The 21068-nt window shown below is 34.6% G+C and overlaps 4 protein-coding genes across 4 annotated transcripts; 1 reads left to right on the top strand and 3 right to left on the bottom strand.

Moving 5' to 3' along the window:
• Positions 1–515: 515 nt before the first annotated feature.
• LOC149902304 (uncharacterized) lies at positions 516–4101 on the bottom strand. Its single transcript, XM_090110131.1, has 9 exons — positions 3736–4101; positions 3221–3325; positions 2608–2863; positions 2162–2289; positions 1892–2086; positions 1438–1799; positions 1283–1352; positions 927–1094; positions 516–704 (listed from the first exon to the last, which is right to left on the bottom strand). The coding sequence occupies exons 1-9, from the start codon at positions 3910–3912 to the stop codon at positions 537–539; spliced, it is 1629 nt and encodes a 542-aa protein (XP_089966257.1). The 5' UTR covers positions 3913–4101; the 3' UTR covers positions 516–536.
• Positions 4102–8949: 4848 nt separating this feature from the next.
• LOC149902303 (uncharacterized) lies at positions 8950–9900 on the bottom strand. Its single transcript, XM_090110293.1, has one exon. It carries the CDS (start codon positions 9706–9708, stop codon positions 8950–8952), a length of 759 nt encoding a protein of 252 aa, XP_089966419.1. The 5' UTR covers positions 9709–9900.
• A 799-nt stretch (positions 9901–10699) lies between these two features.
• On the top strand, positions 10700–13729 carry Pomp (proteasome maturation protein). Its single transcript, XM_090110074.1, has 4 exons — positions 10700–10828; positions 10914–11072; positions 11325–11426; positions 13500–13729. The coding sequence occupies exons 1-4, from the start codon at positions 10826–10828 to the stop codon at positions 13659–13661; spliced, it is 426 nt and encodes a 141-aa protein (XP_089966200.1). The 5' UTR covers positions 10700–10825; the 3' UTR covers positions 13662–13729.
• Positions 13699–16955, bottom strand: LOC149902301 (2-oxo-4-hydroxy-4-carboxy-5-ureidoimidazoline decarboxylase-like). Its single transcript, XM_090110073.1, has 3 exons — positions 16695–16955; positions 14963–15116; positions 13699–13943 (listed from the first exon to the last, which is right to left on the bottom strand). The coding sequence occupies exons 1-3, from the start codon at positions 16876–16878 to the stop codon at positions 13766–13768; spliced, it is 516 nt and encodes a 171-aa protein (XP_089966199.1). The 5' UTR covers positions 16879–16955; the 3' UTR covers positions 13699–13765.
• Positions 16956–21068: the final 4113 nt, after the last annotated feature.

Below are 21068 nucleotides of genomic sequence, written 5' to 3'. Positions count from 1 at the left end.
GCTTCGAAACGATGTCGCGTGGGCGCTCTTCCCGCCAAAACCGGTCTCCTAGGTTACGCGACGCGTAAATAAATATGTCGTCATCGCTGCTATAGATTAAATAAATCTAGCCAGTTTTCGAAAAAAAAATATTTGCGGATAAATTGTAAAGGTGTAATCTTTTAATGCTAAGTTAGATTAGAAAGTAATGAATAATAATTTAAAATAAAAAAGGTTATTAACGAATTTTTTTAACTACATATTAATTTACTTGTGGAAATTCTAATATGTACTTTTAAGTTATCTGTGCTGAAAAATTGGAGTTTCAGATTTAAAAGTTTATCTGCAATATTTTTCTTTGTTACGCTACGAGTAAATTTAGCATGATATATTTTAATATTATAGGCATGTTTCAGATAAATGAGACTACACATTTGTTTTTTTTTTCATGAAAGAGAAAAAACAAATGCGTAGTGCCCAAACTAAAAAAAATCAGTCATAAATATACTTAACAGACTTTATTATTTAATTTATCCTGCATTATAACAACATTAAAATCAGATATCTAGCATTTCTTCCATACGAATAGAATACGGAACATCGTGGACAGAGGTCCAGTTAACGGTGTTCGAGCGAGCAATGACGTCATCGACGAGTTCTTCTCGAAACTCCTGCCAACGTCTCGCCGAAACAAACTCTTTGAACAACTGCTTTTTTGTGGGTATCTGCGAAAAACAAATTATCAGTTTAATATTAACAATCTCAGATAGCGAAGTAAACAAAATACTATTAATAAATTACTTTAATAAATTAGGATTTCTTATTGAGCGTCTTAAAATTGAGTTCGATAGTACGATCCTATCAAAATTTCAGGTAAGTAATAATAATTATGTACACTTTAAATGGTCGTAAACTCAACAGAAATTGTAAAACATTCGTCTAAGTACCTTCTTTTCTAGATAGTGCTGAATTCTCGTCCAAATATTAGCCGTATTGCGTTGTAGTAACCATATTTTAGGAAGTAGCATACAGTCCACATGGGTCAATGCCACTATGCGCCTATCACGCATATTTTCACCAAACCCAAAACTTGAACCTGGGTTTAATTGACAGACCTAAAAATAAAATCAATTTTGAAAGCCTTTGTGATTTTTATCAGCTTTTGTTTTTCTGGTTCTCTTCGTACGTATCGAAATATTTCATATTATAACCACGTGTCCTATTAATTTTAACAACTCTATAGTTTTAATAACTGATCAATTAATTTATAAACTAATGAGAAATTATGTAAAAATCTTCAAACCTGCATAAAATATGTTTTAAGATTTTGTGGAGGACGTCTCATTCCTGGTCCTTCATTGATAACACTCAACCTAAAGGAATAACGCTATTATTTATTATTACATATTACAAAGTGCTTTATTCTAGTTCCAGACAATACGATATTTTCCAATTTACCTCACAGATGGTCTCATATCCGAATGCACTGAAGGTCGTAAAAAATCTTTTGACTTATTTTCTTCCCCTGTTATTTGAACAGATGTCGTGGCACTCTCTTTACTGGCTCTAGCCGTGTCTTGTTCAATAACCACTTGGGCACTTTCTCGAGCCAGAGGATCTGATGATTTGCGCTTTGTTGTACTTGGATGCTTCAAAATGCTCGCTCTGACTTTTGACTCGCTTTTCATTCCCGTGGCAGCATCTTGCTGCTTACTAATTACTGATTCACGACCTTCGGAGCTCTTGCTATCTTTTATCAGATCTTTATATGCCCCAAAATATTTAGTATCAAAATCTTGTTCGCTTTCCTCTTTTGGTATCTTAATAAAAAAATATACAAAAAAAATGAAAAACAATATCAATATGTTTTTTTTTTTACAAACTTTATAGATGGATCTTAAATAATACATACGTAAGGGTCATACAAGGCATAGTAATTGCGGCCTAGACGCGTTGTAACAATCACTTGTAGAGATTCAATCATCTGACATCTGCCTGATAGGATAAAATAAACGAAATTGGCTACACCCACGCCGTCACCGAGCAAAGTCTCATTTGGCTCATACGATTTCATCTTCGCAACAATGCAACCTTCACGACGTGCTACCTACCCAATCAAGACAATAATAATTTATTTTCTGCATACCTTAATAAACATTCTCTTAAATATTAATCATTTTACCTCATCAAGGGCATCAAAGTAGGTAAATGCGGACATGGCACGTCTAACTTCATCCCACTGCTTTTGCACAGATGCCTGAAGAACATTTTTGAAATCCTCCTTCATGAGTGCAAGTAATTCGCAATGACCTAGAGATTAATAATGTAAACACTTCCTAGGTGACGTAAATTTTTATAGGAACCTACTCACAATTCAGTACACGTTGTACAAGTAACAACGGTTACTAAGATACGATGTAAATAAAGAGGCGAGTGAACGGGAGAAAATCAGAGGATAGTGATAAATAAATGATTACTATCGGCACTTTATACTTAAACTTATTATAGTAGGTAGTATTATTTCAAGCCTTTGTTCCATAAGTATCTGTTTTATTATTATAAAAATCTGCTAATTTTACGGGCGCTTATGGTCAATTTGATGGATATGTCTAGTATGAACAAACTAACCAGTAGTAGTCACAGTAGCGGTTCTCGGTATATTATGCAAAAGTGAAACTTCTCCAAACATATCTCCAGGGTGCATCACACCCACATCAACAGACACGTATTGTTGAAGTAGTTCGTCAAACACCATTTGACTGACCACAACATCTCCAGTTACTATGAAATAGAGAGCGTGGGCTTCATGATGTTGCCGGACTATGGCTCGGCCAGGACCATAATATTTGAAATACGTTACCGCAGCTAACTTCTTTTTGACATGCTAGAACATTCGAATTAATCTTAAAATATATATAAATCTCGTGCCACAATGTTTGTCCTCAATGGACTCCTAAACCACTTAACCGATTATAATAAAATTCGCACACCTTGTGCAGTTCAATCCAACTTGAGAGATAGGATAGTTTAAACATGTAGGTACCACGGGCGAAGCCGGGGCGAACCACTAGTACTAGGTACTATTAAAATTCAATATTGAACTTTGCTAAAAGTTCGCCTGATGTAACCAATCCACCCTCTTACACTGTTTAAAAGCTATATAAGTAGGCACATACTAGATATATGTATTATTATTATATTAATATATTTTTCTTTGCAAATGATAATAACACCAACATACATTTGGATATCGTTTAAAACATTTTAGGCCACCGATAATACGAAAAATATATTTCTTTTCCTGATCTGTTCGTTCTTCTGCTGGCTTATTCAATAGCGCTTTATCCTGAAATAGTAGTATAGTAGGTATAGGACTATAGGCTATAATAAACGTACTAAATAGTATTCATAAACAATGATCGATCAAGCCAAAAGAAGGTATATCATTCAAATGAATTAAGTATTAGTTTACGTGATTATCAATTATTAACAATTAATCATAAATGGTTATCATCATGAAATAATCATCGACTACTCTTTGCTTTGCCTAAAACCAAAAAGCTACACATGCCTTTTCTTTTGTTCCATTAGATACAAACGCCTTTCCGATTGTTAAATAGGCAGTGAAAGCGGATCATCATCTACCCACAAAATATGAATTCCATTTGTTTCCATGAACTCAACTGATTTATGTCTTACTCATTTCGACATATAGATAAGTATCTTGGATATTATTTTGTAAAGAAATTAGTTAACCTGTATGTTTAGCAGTTGTTTTTTCTTAGCTTTGCCTCTCACAGCTTGCTCTACTCTGCGTTTGACGTCATCTAGCCCTTCATAATGGTCAACTGCTTCTATCAGCCAATAAGCATTTGCCATAACTAGCCGACCAAGCGCACGAAACAAGCATTTCGCGCGATGCTTTCGTTTCATTTGTTCTTCAGGGTCCTAATAGAGCATTTTATAAATATATCGGGTATTATATAGGCACAATATAATAATAATATTATGCAAGATTCCCTATATTTATAACAAAAACGGAATACTAAGGAATTAGGAAATAAATATAATTTAAACAAAATTACACACCAATTCCTTCTTAGGCCCACCGCGGGAAGCCATGTTGAAATGATTGAGATATAAAAATATTGGTAGAAATTTATGTGTTCAAAATGCGAAGTGAACAATATGTATTTTATCAAAATCAAAATATTAAGATAATAGCACACCCCGGACACTCCATACAAAATGATCGTTTTGACAGTCACACTGTAGAGACTGCAAATGTGTGTGTTAACGCTTTATGGTTGGCACATTTGTGACTAGCGTAAAAAAAAATTCGCGTTTTTCTGATGAAATACATCCGTAAACAGCACAATATCTAACCATTTTCTACGAAAAACGATAATCACAAATCCAAAATAATAAAATTACTTTAAGTCAATTTGATTAATGTTGTCAATCTTCGTTGCGTATCGTCCTTGCAGAAAAATATGGCCCATTTTATGTCTGATCGCGCGGGGGTGAGGTAAGTTTAATTTTGGCGGGAGGCGGAGAGTGTCCGTTCTGTAGCGTTTAGCTACTATTATGTATTCTGTGATAATAGTCAAACTTCATCTATTATCCCTATGTATCACTATGTATTATCAATATTCTGTGTCCTTATTTAACATAAAGTGACAGTAAAAAATACTAAATGAGGTTTAATATGTTATTTATTTATTTATACTTTATTGTACATATATACCAGACAGAGAATAAGAAAATAGGTACAATAATTAAAAAAAGAAGAAACAATCACGAAGGCACATATGTACGAAAAGGCGGCCTTATTGCTTTAAAGCAATCTCTTCCAGGCAACCCTGTTGGCACGGAATGTTGAACGTGAACGCGAAGGCACAAAATAAATAACGAGAATAGAAATAAGTAATACATAGGTACTTAATTATATACTAGTGCTATAAAAAGGGTATTAAAGATAATACATATTTAAAAATACACATATTACATATATACAATAATATACATAAACTACATACACTACATACAAAAGTATAAGTATACATAAACTACATACACTACATACATAAGTACTAAAAGGAGATCTCTAGTTAATAATATACTACTCATTAATAAATATTATGGTAAGCAACACATTATAATGAAAGGAAATGATTTTTAACGAGCACTTTAAAGCTCTTGATAGTTTTTGCACGTCTGATCGATTCCGGCAAAGCGTTCCAAAGCTGAATAGCGCGAACAGTGAAAGAAGAGCTGTAGAAATTAGTACGATGAGCTGGTGTGGAAAGAAGTAGAAGGTTAGATGAGCGAAGAGAGATTAAGCTATTTGCACTAAGGTAATTAAACTGCTTTTTTAGATAACTAGGCGTTTTAGGGTCGAACAGAACACAGTACAGAAGCTGAAGGATGTGGGCATCCCGGCGAAGACGGATGGGAAGCCAATTGAGTTTTTTGCGGTATTCCGAGACATGATCAAATTTACGCAAGCCGAAAATAAATCTTATACAGAAATTTTGCAGCCTCTCAAGGATGTCTAGCTGGTACTCAAAAAGATCAGGAAATGAGGAGTCGGCGTAGTCAAGGAAGGGGAGCAGAAGGGATTGAGCTAACGCAATTTTGGCGGAGATCGGAAGAAAGTTACGTAGACGGCGCATCGAGGATGCCGCGGCAAAAACTTTCTTTCGCATTTGCTTTATATGCTCCGACCAAGACAAGTGTTGGTCAAGGTACAAACCAAGACTTTTAACAGTTTTGCTGAACGGAATACGAGTACCATCGACAACAACATCCGGCAAGCGGTCCCATTTGATTTTGTTCAAAAGCGGCTTACTACCAAGTATGATAATTTTGGTTTTAACGGGATTTACCTTTAAGCCATGATCCTTACTCCAATTGACGATGGCTGCGAGATCAGTATTAGTACGAAAAATCGCTTCAGTAAGTTCTGGGAGTGACACGTGCGAATATAGCTGAAAATCGTCTGCATACATATGATAAGGAGAAGTAATGTGATTGGAGATAGAGTTTATAACGATTGAGAATAAGAGAGGAGACAAGACGCCACCTTGCGGAACCCCGGCATGAACGTTGCTCCAGGAAGAGGTTAGGTTCTCCACTAGAACACGTTGCCGACGTCCCTGCAAGTAACTACGAAACCAATCAATAACCGTTGGAGATATGTTAATAGAGCGCAGCATAGCCAACAAAACCTCATGATCGACGGTGTTAAATGCATTACTAAAATCAAGCAACGAGAGGATTGTTAACTGCTTATTGTCAAAGCCTAGGCGTATATCATCAGTGATTTTAACAAGAGCAGTGGTCGTGCTATGACCTGGGCGGAATCCAGATTGATAAGGATTTAGGAGATTGTTGGAATTAAGGAAGCGACTTAGCTGTTCTTGCACTAGTCTTTCCAAGACTTTCGACAGGAAAGGCAGTATAGCGATGGGTCGAAAGTCTGAGGGAGATACAGGATTTGAAGTTTTAGGAAGAGGCAAGATATGAGCATCTTTCCAATTTACTGGAAATGTACCCGAGGAAATAGAAAAGTTGAGGATATGTGTGATGACAGGATTAATGACGGGAAGGATAGGAATAATCATGCTCCGACCAATGCAATCACTACCGACAGCCTTAGAAGTAATAGACAATATGCTCTTCTTAACACCACAATCGGAAAATTGACTTAGAACGAATGGGCGATAGTCGGGAGATGGTAATGAATGGAGAGAGCTCAGGGTCCGCGCTTTAGAATTAACATTAAAATCCAAGAGAGGATTAGCAAAGTGGGAATTCAGTCCATCAATAGAAACTGAGTCTGGAAGGGAACTTTGCGCAGACTTGCCAATACCGAGGGATTTAAGAAATTTCCATATTTTGGATGGGTCGCCATTTTCAATCGAGGAAGAAATGTGACGTCGTTGTGCATCCCTACATAATGTATTGCAGCGATTCCGTATGCTCTGGTACTTAGCTCGGTTTGTATCAGAATCGAGCATTTTTAATTTCGTTTTCGCACGTGCCTTTTTTTTCAAAAGTGATTTAAGCTCAGCCGACATCCACGGCGCGGGTAAATGCTTCACCTTGACTGGACGCAAAGGAGCATGTTTGTCAAATAGGTTCAGAAGTAGAGAGTTGAATAACGCAACCTTCTCGTCAATTGTCCCTGCTGAATAAATGACTGACCAATCGGTAGCAGCGGCGTCTTCACAAAGACGATCAACATCGATTTTACCAAAATTGCGCCGCATAAGGGTTCTAGGCTTAGCTTTGGGAGGCTTCAGTTTATAGGAAAGGAAGATTAAATCGTGGAAGGAGAACAAATCAGCTGAGCACTGACCATGCTTAGCGACAAGTTCAGGAGAGGAAACTATGATGAGGTCGAGAAGGGAAGGAGTACGGTTGGGAAGGGAATGGGTAGCGCTAAGAGGAAGGATGTTAAGGTTAAAGGAATCAACAATGGACAATAACTTTTTGCTACGCAGATCACCCTTGAGAAGGCAGGTGTTGAAATCGCCCATAATTATTATGTGTTTATAGGCAGGGGTGTAAACATCAAGAAGGTGGTCAAAAGACGAAAAATAGTTAACAGTTAAATTGGGAGAGTAGAAAACACCGAGAAGAATTTTTGTGTTGGACAAGGATACCTCAAGTAAAAGGTGCTCAGCCGCATCAGCAGGTGGAGGCTGGGGAGAGCTACTAATTATAGAGAAAGGAATATGCGAACGCAAATAAATAGCTACCCCGCCCCCAGTCCTGCCAATGCGGTCATTGCGAATCAATTGGAATCCTGGGAGACTATAAGATAAAGAAGGTAAGCAAGGTTTTAACCAGGATTCCGAAATTAAAATGGCGTGAAGAGAATTACAATCGAAAGATGCTAATAGTTCGGGAAAGTGAGCCGGGATGCTTTGAGCATTGATGTGAACAACATTAAAGTTTTTAAGACCATTGTCGAAAAGAGAGGGGACATTTAAAGGAGATGATGTACTGTGAAAGCTGTCTTCCCCAGATCGCTCATCGTTCGATGAAACAGATATAAATGTGTCACTAGAAGTGCTGCAGTCTAAAGACATCTTATATATGTGTGAAGTCCCGTGTCCCCTAGTGGGGTAAGGGGCAGATGCATTATTCATACATCTGTTTCACTGATCGATTTTCTTTAGGGACAAGTAGGTGATCAGCCTTCTGTGTCCTGCCAGACCGAGACATTTTTTTTTCTTCGTCTCCACCGGGAATCGAACCCAGGACCCCTCGGTTCTACGCTCACGCGTCAACCACTGTACCAAGGAGGCGGTCGAATCGATCGATCGATCGATCTTATATATACTATATACTAAATAAAAATAAAATATATTAATAGATATAAAAAAATAAAAAATAAATAAAAATAAATAAATAATAGTTAATAAAATAAAAATAATATTAAAAATGAGATAATATGTGAATATAATGATAAATAAAAATATCTTAATAAAAACACAAATTAAAACAATATATTAAAATAAAAATAGAAGCGTTACCAGTTAAACATGCCAATACCACCAGATTTCGTAAAACATGAGATACTTTAAAGATTGCTACAATTTTATACCAAAAAAGCAAGTATTCAAACACAATATTTCACATAAAAACACAAAACCGTTGACATTTGACGTCTAACATTCAGTTGTCAAAGTCACAACATGTCAGTATACAACGAAATAGGAAAAGGATGACGTCAAATCTCAAGTGATGTAATGAAAATAAACAAGTACTACCTACAATAAAGTAAAAATATTAAATTAGTTACAATAAGATAGTTAAGAAACATTTAGAGTATTGCAAAGGAAAACTGAAATAAATATTTAAATTTAACATATTATTGAAACTGAAATAGTAGTTACATTGATGATAGAAAATTGAGGCTAACAAAAGTTTGAATACATATAAAAATTGGTTACAACGTTACTTAACACGGCCAAATCTCTTTGGTCTAACATTCGACACCAATTTTGACTCTTTGTTAGACGCGGAAACAGACGCACCAGCGGAGGGACTTGCACGACCGGAGGGAATTGTATCCAGATCAGCCATCACCATAACTCTTCGCTTAGAACCATCAGCAAGTTGTACCACAATGTTCCCATCCTTGGTCCAGCAGTTTGTTATCCCAAAGCGAGCTCTAGCAGCCACAAAGATATCGTGCCTGTCTTTGGTTAAAAACTCAGATAGTGTGAATCCGCTGCCCTTAAGTTCAGTTTTAGCGTACCAAATACTGTTTTTCTTAACAACATCCTTGAATTTAATGACTATCGGTCTCGGTTTGTCTTTATTTGAGAAACCTAAGCGATGACACCGTGATATATCATCAACATTTAACTCAAGGTTTTTTATATGGTCCGACAAGAACTTGATAGCCACTTTGGTGGTATTCTCCTTACTTTCTTCTGGCACACCATGGAACAATAATATCTTTCTTCGGCTCCTCATCTCCAAGTTATTGTATTGGGTTGAAAGAAATGCAATTTGAGTTTGTAATGTCTTGAGGGATGACAGCACAAAAGACTGGAATGCATTGAATTCCGCTGCTAATTTGGACGTTGGGCTGTTAGAAGCAGGTTGTGAGTTATTGCTACTTATATTCTGCAAATCACGTTGAAACTCAGCCATTTTCTTATTAAAAGTAGCAGTCATTTCCATCATGGAGTGTTGAACAGAATCCATAGTGGTGATATTTAGTGATAGTGAAATTTAAGTGTCAGAAAAGTGAAATTTATATAAGGAGAGGACACTGGCAGGTAAAGGCTATGAGTTAGCACATTTAGATTTAGAAAAACTTTTAAAAATAAATAAAATTACAATTTCAAATTACAGAGAGCAAAAATACGTTATTTTCTTTTGCGCGCCTACCCGCGAAAAGAAAATAACATAACAATAATATGTTATATGGTAAAGGTTGGGTAAAGGTGTGGGTAAAGCTTTGATTATATTGATTACTAGCGGTCCGCCCCGGCTTCGCCCGTGGTACATGTTTACGTTTTCTCTACATAAGAACCATCCTCGTAGTTACTTCAAGAAATATAATAAAAAAAGAATTATCGAAATCGGTTCAGCCGTTCTCGAGTTATGCGCTTACCAACACATTTTGCGATTCATTTTTATATATAAGATATACTTTGATTATATGCATCGGTCATTGCGTGAGGCGTTATCTAGGGCGTTATCTTCAAAGGGGTAACATACCTAATCTTTCGATATTATATTTTAATAAATAAAATGTAATATTATCCATTTCAACTGTCTATTTAAAGCTTAGATTTAAAGTATTAGAAAAAATCTATAATCATAAAGTTGACCCTTCGTTTAGCAAATTAAAAATTAGTAAACACCAAAAACAATATTCAAAATATTAATTATATTAAATTCGGTCATCAAAATCCCATCAAAAATCCCAAGTAAAAAAAATAAATTAAATCCTTTTCATTTTCGCGCGCTAGGTAAAACGTCAACAATTCATACATATGAAATTCGTGCCACGCATTATTATTAAAAATTGCATTACATTTGATGCATTTTTTTACGTCTTTTATAAATTGCATACATTTTTTATATTTTAAACATAAATTATACGATACTTTTTTACATGTACATACCATAAATAGTCCAAAAGACTAGTATTTATTCACGCCAAGAAAAAAACAAAATGTCATGATATGACAATTTTTAAATTTGACAGCTTACGAGTGATTTGCCGAAATAAACTTGTGAAGAGAATCCCGGCTTATAGCAAACACATTTATAATTACTAATTTGTTGTTCCAGTTCCAAATAATAAAACACAATGGTAGTTTTAATATACTTTATTCTACTTAGATTCCATTATATTCCAAAACTGTGGCATTGTTAAAAATGTGCTTTGTTGATTCCAGAGTTTCGGTCTTCCTTCGGTCAAGGTAAAGCCAGACTTTGAAAACAATGTGCCACTACACGAAGGAGCATTTGGTGTCCCCAATCCAATGGTGGCTGGAATTGCATGTACCAAAAATAAGTTAGCTGTAGCTCATCCACTACAAGTATCGGAGAAAAATGTAAGGAAGTTGTTTCTGTGAAAATGTTCAAATATTGTCTAATTAAACTTATTGAACACTTTGTTTTAAAACAAAATCTTCATATAAAGTAGAAATAAGCAGTTTCTAAGTCTAGTATGATGTTTCAATTGTTGACCAAGCTGTAATTTTATTATATTAATTGTAAGTTTCAATACCAATACAGCTACATACACCAATACCATTAGTGTATTATCAATAATAATTACTAATTTATTCCATTAATACTTTCAGTATCACTTAAATGAAGAAAAAATGAATATGGCTATGCTTCGAAACATTCAAGGGCTTCATGCTCCACTCAAATTGTCAATGGAGAAAAAGTTTTCCAGCAAGGTAAGTTAAAATTTCTATTCACGCTGCAGAAGGGTAGCCGTTGTTTGCCAACTGCTGCTTTATATATTTAATTGTTTTCTATTAGCTATACTCCTGTGGCTTCACCTGCTTTATCTAAAGACTGGCTGCTCGTCGCGGTTGTTCCCCCGTGGCTCCACTCCTGTTGGTCGTACCGTGAGGATATATAGCCTAACATTTAGTAATTGTTTTACAATTCATAAATGTTTATGCTTTCTTACAAAAATTATATTCCCTAAAAAAATATTACTAAAAAACATATTATCATTTGTTTTTATAGTTTAAATTCAAAACATTGGTCTTGGAAATGAAAAGAATTTATTCTTGAATTTATATTTTTGGTTTTATGGCATTCAAATGCTTTATAAATATAAATTTATAAAGAATAGAAAAAATTCGATCACGAGGCGGGACTCGAACCCGCATCCTTCGCGCCATTCCGGGGCGGATGCCTCACCAACTCAGCCACTCGTGACCCGCCCGAGTGATCGAATTTATTCTATTCTGTTAATGTTGTTGTTGTTGTTGTGTTAATCATCTCAATAGATGGCGCGCGGTGTGTCCCTTCAGACACATAAAACTGAAAGAATAGAATAAATTCGATCACTCGGGCGGGTCACGAGTGGCTGAGTTGGTGAGGCATCCGCCCCGGAATGGCGCGAAGGATGCGGGTTCGAGTCCCGCCTCGTGATCGAATTTTTTCTATTCTTTATAAATTTATATTTATAAAGCATTTGAATGCCATAAAACCAAAAATATAAATTCAACAAAAAAGGTCGTGTTCCATCGTTACAATATTGTATTCACTGAAAAGTGCTTCATATTGGTTGAAATGGTTGTTAATCATCTCAATAGATGGCGCGCGGTGTGTCCCTTCAGACACATAAAACTGAAAGAATAGAATAAATTCGATCACTCGGGCGGGTCACGAGTGGCTGAGTTGGTGAGGCATCCGCCCCGGAATGGCGCGAAGGATGCGGGTTCGAGTCCCGCCTCGTGATCGAATTTTTTCTATTCTTTATAAATTTAGAATTTATTCTTATCAATAATCTCTACCTTCCTCGATAAATGAGCTATCTAACACTGAATGAACTTTTTTAAATCGGACCAGTAGTTCCCGAGGTTAGCGGGTTCAAACAAACAAACAAACTCTTCAGCTTTAAAATATTAGTATAGATTTAAAATTATTTACTACGACCTTCCTTGAGGATCACACCTATATGCATAAAATAATGCATCACAATCTGATGCCCACTTCTAAAGATCTAAACATAAATAAGGCAGACAGCGAAAAGCATCTCAATATTACATTATGTAATGATTAAATTTTTAACACAGTTATATGAATGTTGTTTCTTGTAAAGATTTTCATGCTTATATTGAAACCTGACCAACAAACAGCAATCTTTCATTTACATAGCTTGGCCTGCAATTGGAATGTTTTACTTTTTTTTAAATTTGATTATCTTAGCTACTATAAAAAAAAACAATGCCTGTATGAATTTATTATAGATTGTAAGTTCTACCAATGATTTAAATATATATATATGTTATATGTTAATATAACAATATTATGGCAATCATGAAAAGCATTTGTTTCCAAATAGGTATACATATTTTGATGGATATCATTCGCGCTATGAGTGAAACAAGAAAAAACTACAGTAGACCTGTGTTACCCCGGTCCTTAGCTTATCAGCCACCCCCTATAATCTGACATGTCTATAATTATAGAATTTTTTGTCAATCTGTGTTTATCATGCAACAGTGTACAACATGAACAAAAACAAAAAGTGCCACCACTATTGTGCTTTGCATACGAAGATATTATTTTGATTCCAATTGCAGATACTTTCCATATTCCAACACTGCCTGAAACACATTACATGAACTGAAACATGTAATCTTTTTTATAGTTTTTTTTAAGACATTTACACATACGTTTCTCTTTTCAAAATAAAAGTTGCATACTTACAATATCATACATAGGTAACATACACAAAGTAAATGACTTAATAAAAACAAAACATTCATGGTAATTAAATTTATTTTCAGGTTGGTCGCTTGCCTTTCCTCCCAAGCTCAAACTTTCAACAAAATGTCCTGACTGGAAGGTATTTGGATATTGGCTTTGAAGATATCCTGAACACTCCAGAGATGTGTGAAGTGGCTGGCCAACCCCATGCCGTGGTGGAAAGATCTTTAGGTTTATTGTAACACCAATAACATAGTGTAACAACAATTTATTCTCTATCAATTTCTAAATAAACACATAAAAGTAATAATGCATTTTTAATTAAAAATTCTTTATTTAATGATCGTTAATTTTTAACAATGTCTAATATTCTCAGCTTACAAATCTTCTTTACTTCGTCTATTCCAGTTTCTATTTCTTGTTCCCTTGTGTTATGATAGCGTTTCTGCAGTCCTTCAATAATAGACAGCACCTTGTTTTCTCTTGCGCAGACAATAAAGGGAAATCCGAATTTCTCCTTGTAACTGGAAAATAAAATTATGTATATTTAAATCAGTATGTATCTAAGTATAAAATATAACCTAAGATTTTTGCCTGATGAAGTGTTAGTAACTTCCGTTGCGTTTGGAAACCCATGTTATAATAATATCCTACTAATATTATAAATGCTAAAGTTTGTGAGGATGTGTGTGCGTGTGTTTGTTACTCTTACGCAAATACTACTGAACCGATTACAATGAAATTTAACACACATATAGAGGGTAACTTGGATAGGATAGGTTTTATCCCGGAAATCCCACGTTTTCCTTTGAAAACGCGGGCGGAAATCTAGTAATACATATTCATAAGTATTCAAATATGACAAAAAATATTTCTATTGGTAAGGGTAAGTTCTTATTTATTTTCGTACACACTGGATAGGATATGGAGAGGATAGTTCAATTTTACGTAGGTATTATTTACTTATTTTTCACCACAAACCAAATATCTAGATAAGTCTAGATGTCTAGATAATAATATATTATGTCTGTGTTTTCCACCCAAGCAAAATGTTTTTATAATAATCGTAAAATTATAGTGCCATCTATCGGTAATATAAGTACTCATTTTATTGCAATCACAAACTTCAGTGTTATAGCGATCAAATAATAGATGGCGCTAATTTCATTTTAAAGTATTACTTAAATTTTAATAGATGGAGCCACTTATATTTCGTGCAAACTCCAAAACGCGTAAAGAAATTCAAAGGATTTATTTTATTCGAAAAACTGTATTACATTACATCTCAACGACGATAGTTATGTGAGTATACATAATTGATTTTACAGCACTAATTGTTGTAACTTGTAAACAACTAAAGAATTGTGCGGAAACAAATAGTTCATTATTTTTTATAAGGACTTGTCAATCTGCAAGTTATAAGTACTTTCATCATCATCATCTACGTTCCCACTGCTGGGACACGGGCCTCCATGGCTGCATATGAGGGTATAACCTGTGGTATAACTTTATAACGCTTAGGGAGGGGTTATATTTTACTAACCGTTTATTACTTGAGTCGATGATAGATTTCTGTTCGCTAGTGACGTCTTGAAGGCCGGCACTTCTCTGCTCCTCAGTGGATTCCTTTGTGAGCGCCCCTTGTGCGGCTAGCCGTCCAGCGAGGTCTGGATGAGACAGCAAAATTTCTAATTTACCTGAAAATTTATTATTTAAGCGTTTTACCAATGAAGAAAAATACCCTGTCTTATAAAAGAGTCGAATTAAATACCTAATTTAGGTACCTAGGTATCTGTATGTATTTTAGTATTTTTTGTGACTAGACCTTCATATTACGATGCAATCAGGGGCCTTATCAATTATTATGACCTCTGATTTTTTATTATAGCATAATAAACCATGACTGGTTCATGGTTGTTGCGGTCACAATATGAATTTGCCAGTCAGTTCAATTCACGGCGAGAACTGGCTGGAAATAAGAGGTCATAAATACCACATACGGCCCCAGATCTTCTATCTTTTATCCTAAGCTTTTATCGTTCGATCTGTCTATCTGTTACAATATAACACTTCGACCGCGGATTAAAATGAATTGTACCTTCTTATAACGAAAGAGGAAATCTTGGAGACATACATGACCACATTTGTCAATAAATTTGTCATTAAGTGGGGCACGCACAATACACGGATACCTACTGCGAAATAAGGGAAATGCCCACAGAAGAAGTAAGTAGTTAGATATAAAGTTACATAATATAAGTACCTACAGCTTATCAACTTCATTCATTCCCTATTGTAACCCTATACGGTGTTGATTTAAAAAAAATAACCTATGTTTCACCCTTGCTCAAAATAATTTGATTTCATCCAAATTGATTGAGCAGTTAAAGCGTAACAAAGAGACGGACTTTTGTAGGTACATATGTGTATTTTTGTTAGTAGGTATGGATTTCTTTTTATTTAACTAGATATAGCTAAGTCTTGGATTTGTGTTAATACACGTAGATATGTAGAGATCACGTTAACTCTGACGTCAGATTATCTTTAAACCAAACATTGTGATGTAAGTTAGTAAAATACTATAAAACACTAAAACCAAATCCATTCATTTGTTTGCATCAATTATTATTGTCGTAAAAACAAAAATATATTTGAATTTTGAATAATGTAGACTCTACATTATTCAAAATTAAATTGTAGAGTGTACCTATAAAACGTACATAACTATAACACGTGATTAAATAATAATATAAATAGCTTTGAGGATGGTTACCTAATTGTTATGCTTTTTTTTACTAACTACAACCGGCAAAGGAACGGGCGGTGCACTGATGAAGGTGATCACCGCCGCCCATGAGCAATTGCAACGTGAGGTAACATTGCGATTGTTTTGCCGGCCTATGAGAGACGCAAAACATTGGTACCTACCTCAATACCTACTTCAAGTACCTATAATATAAATTATGTTGGTAAGTACCTATAGTTACTATTTGGATTTATTGTACATATATAGACTTAGAGCATATAGATTATAGAGCATACCTATGCAAAAATATATTTCAATTTCATAACAAATAGAGTTTTGGTAAGAACAATTATCTCAGTTAGTAGGATACCTAATTTGATTTTATTTGGCTAATAATGTGTTTTCAATTTGCTCATTTAGGTACCTACTGATCTATTTTCAAACTTTGATTTAACCCACTATTATCTTTTCTCAGTGTCGCCTAGCTGTGTGATCGTGTAACAATTATGACAGAGTTATAAATATTCACCTTCAACACTAAGATCGTCCAAATATTTGTGGAACGCTGCACAAAGGTCGGCTAAGTTGTTGAACGGACGTTTTTTCTTTACATGCACCGCGGCGTCGGCACACAGCTCTATGACATTCCCAAACACCCACTCAAACTGGTCATCAGCCATAGAATTTACTCCAGAGATTGTTACAGCTGACATTTTTAGTCCCACGTTTCAAATAACACTGAATTTTAAGTTGTTCGTTTGATCACTCGTGGGTCATTAGTTCAACGATAACTGTACACACCCATTAAGAGATAACTTACTATTATTAGCAATATTTTATCTTTGTATTTACATAATGGAACGTTTTTAGGTAGGTCTGTTATAAATTACCTACGTATAGAATTTTCTTAGCTCTGAGAATCGATGAAAAAAAGATACCAAATAGGTAGATAGGTAGGTAGAGTAGGTATCTATTATTTATATAGACAACTATTACATATTTTTAGTTTAACATACATTTTTAAAAACAAAATAGGTACTTATGTCGTTTATTTTAATATTATGGTTCGCGACATAATATTAGTACCTACCTACCTATAGACCTAGTACCTATACAGAGAATGAATACTTAGCACAAATAGAAAGATCACTACCTATAATCATGATCAATAACTATTAACTACCCACGAGCTACGTGCATCCATATCACTATGATACCACTCTATAATTACCATAGTTACATAGTTGCATATCTATAAATAACATCACGATAGCAAAGAGAAACCATATTTCCCTCCAATTTACATCTCGTTTTATAAATCACCGAATAAAGAGGAACAATGCGACATTTATGTGTCACTTGTATTGAGCAGGAACGGGGGATAAATCACGGTGCTAACGCGAGATGTCGCTTACGACCCCGTCGGGACTGCGGCGCGACAAATTGTCGCGGGGGAGCTACACGAATCGCAATATGAATGCAAAACCAATTTAATTGTGTTTCAAATTGTTATACTGTTTGATACAAAGGCTATTTTAATAATTTTCACTGTGATGCATTTTTAAAGAATAGACAAGATTCAATCACCAGGCGAGATTCAAACCCGCGTGCCGAGATTTTTGGCATTCATAAAGCATCGCCCGCTTTTTCTAAAACCTAATAAATTATATACCAAAACCGTCCCCGAGAATCATTCTATCTTTTAAAAAACCGCATCAAAATCTTTTGTTTTCGTTGCATAGTTTTAAAAAACACCTACCTAACTACACACATACAGACAAAAACTCTTACCTATATGATTTTTTATAAATTAGAATTATAAAAATCATATAAGAGTAGGTACCTAAGTTTATTTAAGAACAAAATAGGTCCATTAGACTTAGGTTAGAAGTTAGAACCTATCTAACACACATACCTACACACATGTTAGCACATAGGTAAAGTAGGTAGGTTCCTACTATAAGTATATGTACCTATCTATCTATGTGTTATTTTGCAAATTTAGAAAATTATTTTCTTCTTTTTTCGTTTTAATTCTGAAGATTGAACTCTATTTCAGCCATAGCTTTTAATTCGTTCGAATAACGTATTTCAGTGTAGGTATTGTCAATGCTATTTTTTATTTTTGTACCTACACACGATTTTTTACGAGCTTTTTAGCATTAGCTGTTGAAGTCCCGTCGCAAGGGTAGCCGGAACAAACACAAAAACAGGCAAATTTTCGAGTTATTCTGGTTATATACAGGACTAGTTACCTACCTATATAAATAAAATCACTGCTATGTTCAAAATTTTGGATACATACAGTGTAAAGTGTAAACTTCGTAATCATTAAACTCAAGGGACTCTACATACCTATTTAAACTTATAGAGACTTTTGAATAAAAAAAAATCTTACTTAAGACTAGTTTAGTAAAGTAAAGGAGTAATCCACTAAATATTATAAATTCGAAAGTTACTCTGTCGACAAACATGTAAGTTAATCTGTAGGTAAGATACGACAGAAATGTAAGTTTGTCTTCACGGTTCACCGCAAAACCGATAATTTGATGAAATTTGGTATCGAGATACTTTGAGACCCGGTATAGAGATATTCTAAGAAATTTCCCGGGCTATTAGGTACCTACGTACGTATTAATATACCTAATACCTACAGATCCATACCTATTGCATTAGTAGGTACCTATATTTAATGAAAAATTTTTTAGATTCCTAGTCTGTTTACACGTTGTAAATTTTTATGCTCATAGTAGTATTTATTGCGGACATTAAAAATTAATTAACTAACATTTGGTAATATCTCTATAAATTACAAACACAATTTACCACACAAAACATTACGACAGTGACACTCTAGAGAAATCAAATGTGGAGCTTTAAAATTATATGGAAACAATAAACATAAAAGCTTTGGTGTGCGCGTTGCATGTGATTGCTGTGAATTAATTAAATGTGGTTTTCATTAGCTCTAATAAAGGCGGTAGAGCGCGCTTGTGTCCGCCATGTTGATTATAAAGCGCGGCAAACGAAACGACTGTCAGGGCGGGGCCTCGCGCATAGATAACAAATGCTCTAAGCTCGAGCGACGGACACACGTCTCACCGTCTCACCGCCTCACTTACCTGCCTCATAAAATCCACCAATATTCAAATCTTCTCTTAATCCATCCATAAGATATCAAAAGCGGTACATATTTGATGCCGGATCGCTTTTAATATATAGGTTTAATGATTTACATTGATTCTTTCGGTGTATCTTTTTAATGGGATGCTAAAATACTGTATAGGTATTTCTTTATCTTTGGGTTATAAACATAAAAAAGTCATTTAATTTAATACCTACTCATTATAGCTATGTAGAATGAGGAAAATGATTTTTTTTAATGTTGAAGGTTGGTTTTTTTTCACTGAGAAACTTTGAGATAGCTAAATCTTATTTGATTTGTTCATCCATCATTAACGTTTTATTTTATCTCTTAGACTTTGCACCGAAAAACTGAGTTTATTCAAATATTATTACGGGTTTCCATTACATGTGACTTTTCTCATATTTATGTACTAAATACAATAAAATATTATCTTCTTTAAAATCTGATAGTGAAGTAGGTTGTAACGTGAATAAGAATTAGGTAGATCTCTCGTGTTGATATTAAAAACCCTTTTAAAAGTGAGGTAGGTCCGAGGAACATTGTAATATCTACCCACCTACTCTTATGAATTTTGATATTCATTACTTTATATAAGGTAGGTACAAATGCGAAATTGTGTTGACTGTCTTTCTTTCACTTCACATCCAGAGCGATTCTACGTGATGTGAATTTTGTAACTGTAGACATAAAATAAAAATACCTAATACATACGTAGTATATCATTATTAGTCTGTGCTAATACCTATTACCTATATTTACATATAGGTATATATACCTAGTTAACTGGCTAGAGACTCTCTAGTAGAGAGATCACTCTCTACTACTCATCAGAGTGAGGCTTATACTTTTTACAGCGTTGAAACATTCTTCGTGGGAATTTTCTTTGACCACACGGGGCACGAGAGAAGTAGGTACCGGGCGTAAAGCCTAATCTGCTGCTTAGCTAGCTAATTAACTATTATGTACCTACCTACTTGTAACTATTTGATTTTAACTTAAAAGTACCTACGTAGAGGCTGTCAACATTTTCAACATTATAGTCAAGTTACAAATTAACCTAAAATTAAAAACATAAACATATAAAAACAACCATGAAAACAAACCTTAAAAAATGTCGACAGTCAACACTAATCAGTTATCTCTTCATATGCATGTTTAGTTATAGCCCTAACCCGTCATTGTATAATGTATAGTTGATGCAGCAGTGATTTACAGTGTGATCGGTTCCTACAATATATCCCTTAAGTTTACTTTAGACAATCCGTGAGCGATGTACAATAACGTGAATAATTTATTTACACGCGACAGGGTAAACTAGAACCCTTTATCTCGGGTTTTAGTTCAGATAAAATAGATAATGTGTTTCTTTATGGCAGAAATCGTAAAACTGTATCGTAATACTGGCGTCATGGGGCTAGGACGCGACGGAGGTTGACATGTGGGTAAGGTATATACCAAGGTATATACATATATGTGTTTTGTTTGCTGTACCTACGTATATAATTGAGATGGGAATGGCATTGAATGTTGATAAAAGGTTCATGTACGTTACTAACAATAGATGAAGATATTTTAATGTAGATAAGTAAATAGATTTAATTTAAGGAAGCTTCTTTGGGCTATGTTAAAAAATAGACTTTAAATACCTAAATTAAAACCTACCAACCTAAATATAGGTATAAAATGCGATAGTAATTTTATACACTTAAAGATCTTCTTTATGTTTTTACATCTGTGAGAAATTCAACATTTTCA

The sequence above is a fragment of the Colias eurytheme genome, chromosome 15, assembly GCF_061535395.1.
Source record: "Colias eurytheme isolate Ceu_HAF_F1 chromosome 15, ilColEury1 Martin Lab GWU primary, whole genome shotgun sequence".
NCBI lineage: Eukaryota > Metazoa > Arthropoda > Insecta > Lepidoptera > Pieridae > Colias > Colias eurytheme.
This window is presented reverse-complemented; position numbering and strand designations above follow the sequence as displayed.

What these genes read in the sequence shown, in the direction of transcription:
- LOC149902304 (XM_090110131.1), bottom strand. Translation starts at nt 3,912, where the DNA reads ATGAAACGAAAGCATCGCGCGAAATGCTTGTTTCGTGCGCTTGGTCGG. An exon ending in ATGCCTTGTATGACCCTTAC is followed by an intron (nt 1,800 to 1,891) that starts GTATGTATTATT and finishes TTTTTTATTAAG; the next exon opens with ATACCAAAAGAGGAAAGCGA. An exon ending in GATATGAGACCATCTGTGAG is followed by an intron (nt 1,353 to 1,437) that starts GTAAATTGGAAA and finishes TTATTCCTTTAG; the next exon opens with GTTGAGTGTTATCAATGAAG.
- LOC149902303 (XM_090110293.1), bottom strand. Translation starts at nt 9,708, where the DNA reads ATGGATTCTGTTCAACACTCCATGATGGAAATGACTGCTACTTTTAAT.
- Pomp (XM_090110074.1), top strand. An exon ending in TACAAGTATCGGAGAAAAAT is followed by an intron (nt 11,073 to 11,324) that starts GTAAGGAAGTTG and finishes TAATACTTTCAG; the next exon opens with TATCACTTAAATGAAGAAAA. An exon ending in AGAAAAAGTTTTCCAGCAAG is followed by an intron (nt 11,427 to 13,499) that starts GTAAGTTAAAAT and finishes ATTTATTTTCAG; the next exon opens with GTTGGTCGCTTGCCTTTCCT.
- LOC149902301 (XM_090110073.1), bottom strand. Translation starts at nt 16,878, where the DNA reads ATGTCAGCTGTAACAATCTCTGGAGTAAATTCTATGGCTGATGACCAG. An exon ending in GGACGATCTTAGTGTTGAAG is followed by an intron (nt 15,117 to 16,694) that starts GTGAATATTTAT and finishes ATAAATTTTCAG; the next exon opens with GTAAATTAGAAATTTTGCTG. An exon ending in ATCGACTCAAGTAATAAACG is followed by an intron (nt 13,944 to 14,962) that starts GTTAGTAAAATA and finishes TTTATTTTCCAG; the next exon opens with TTACAAGGAGAAATTCGGAT.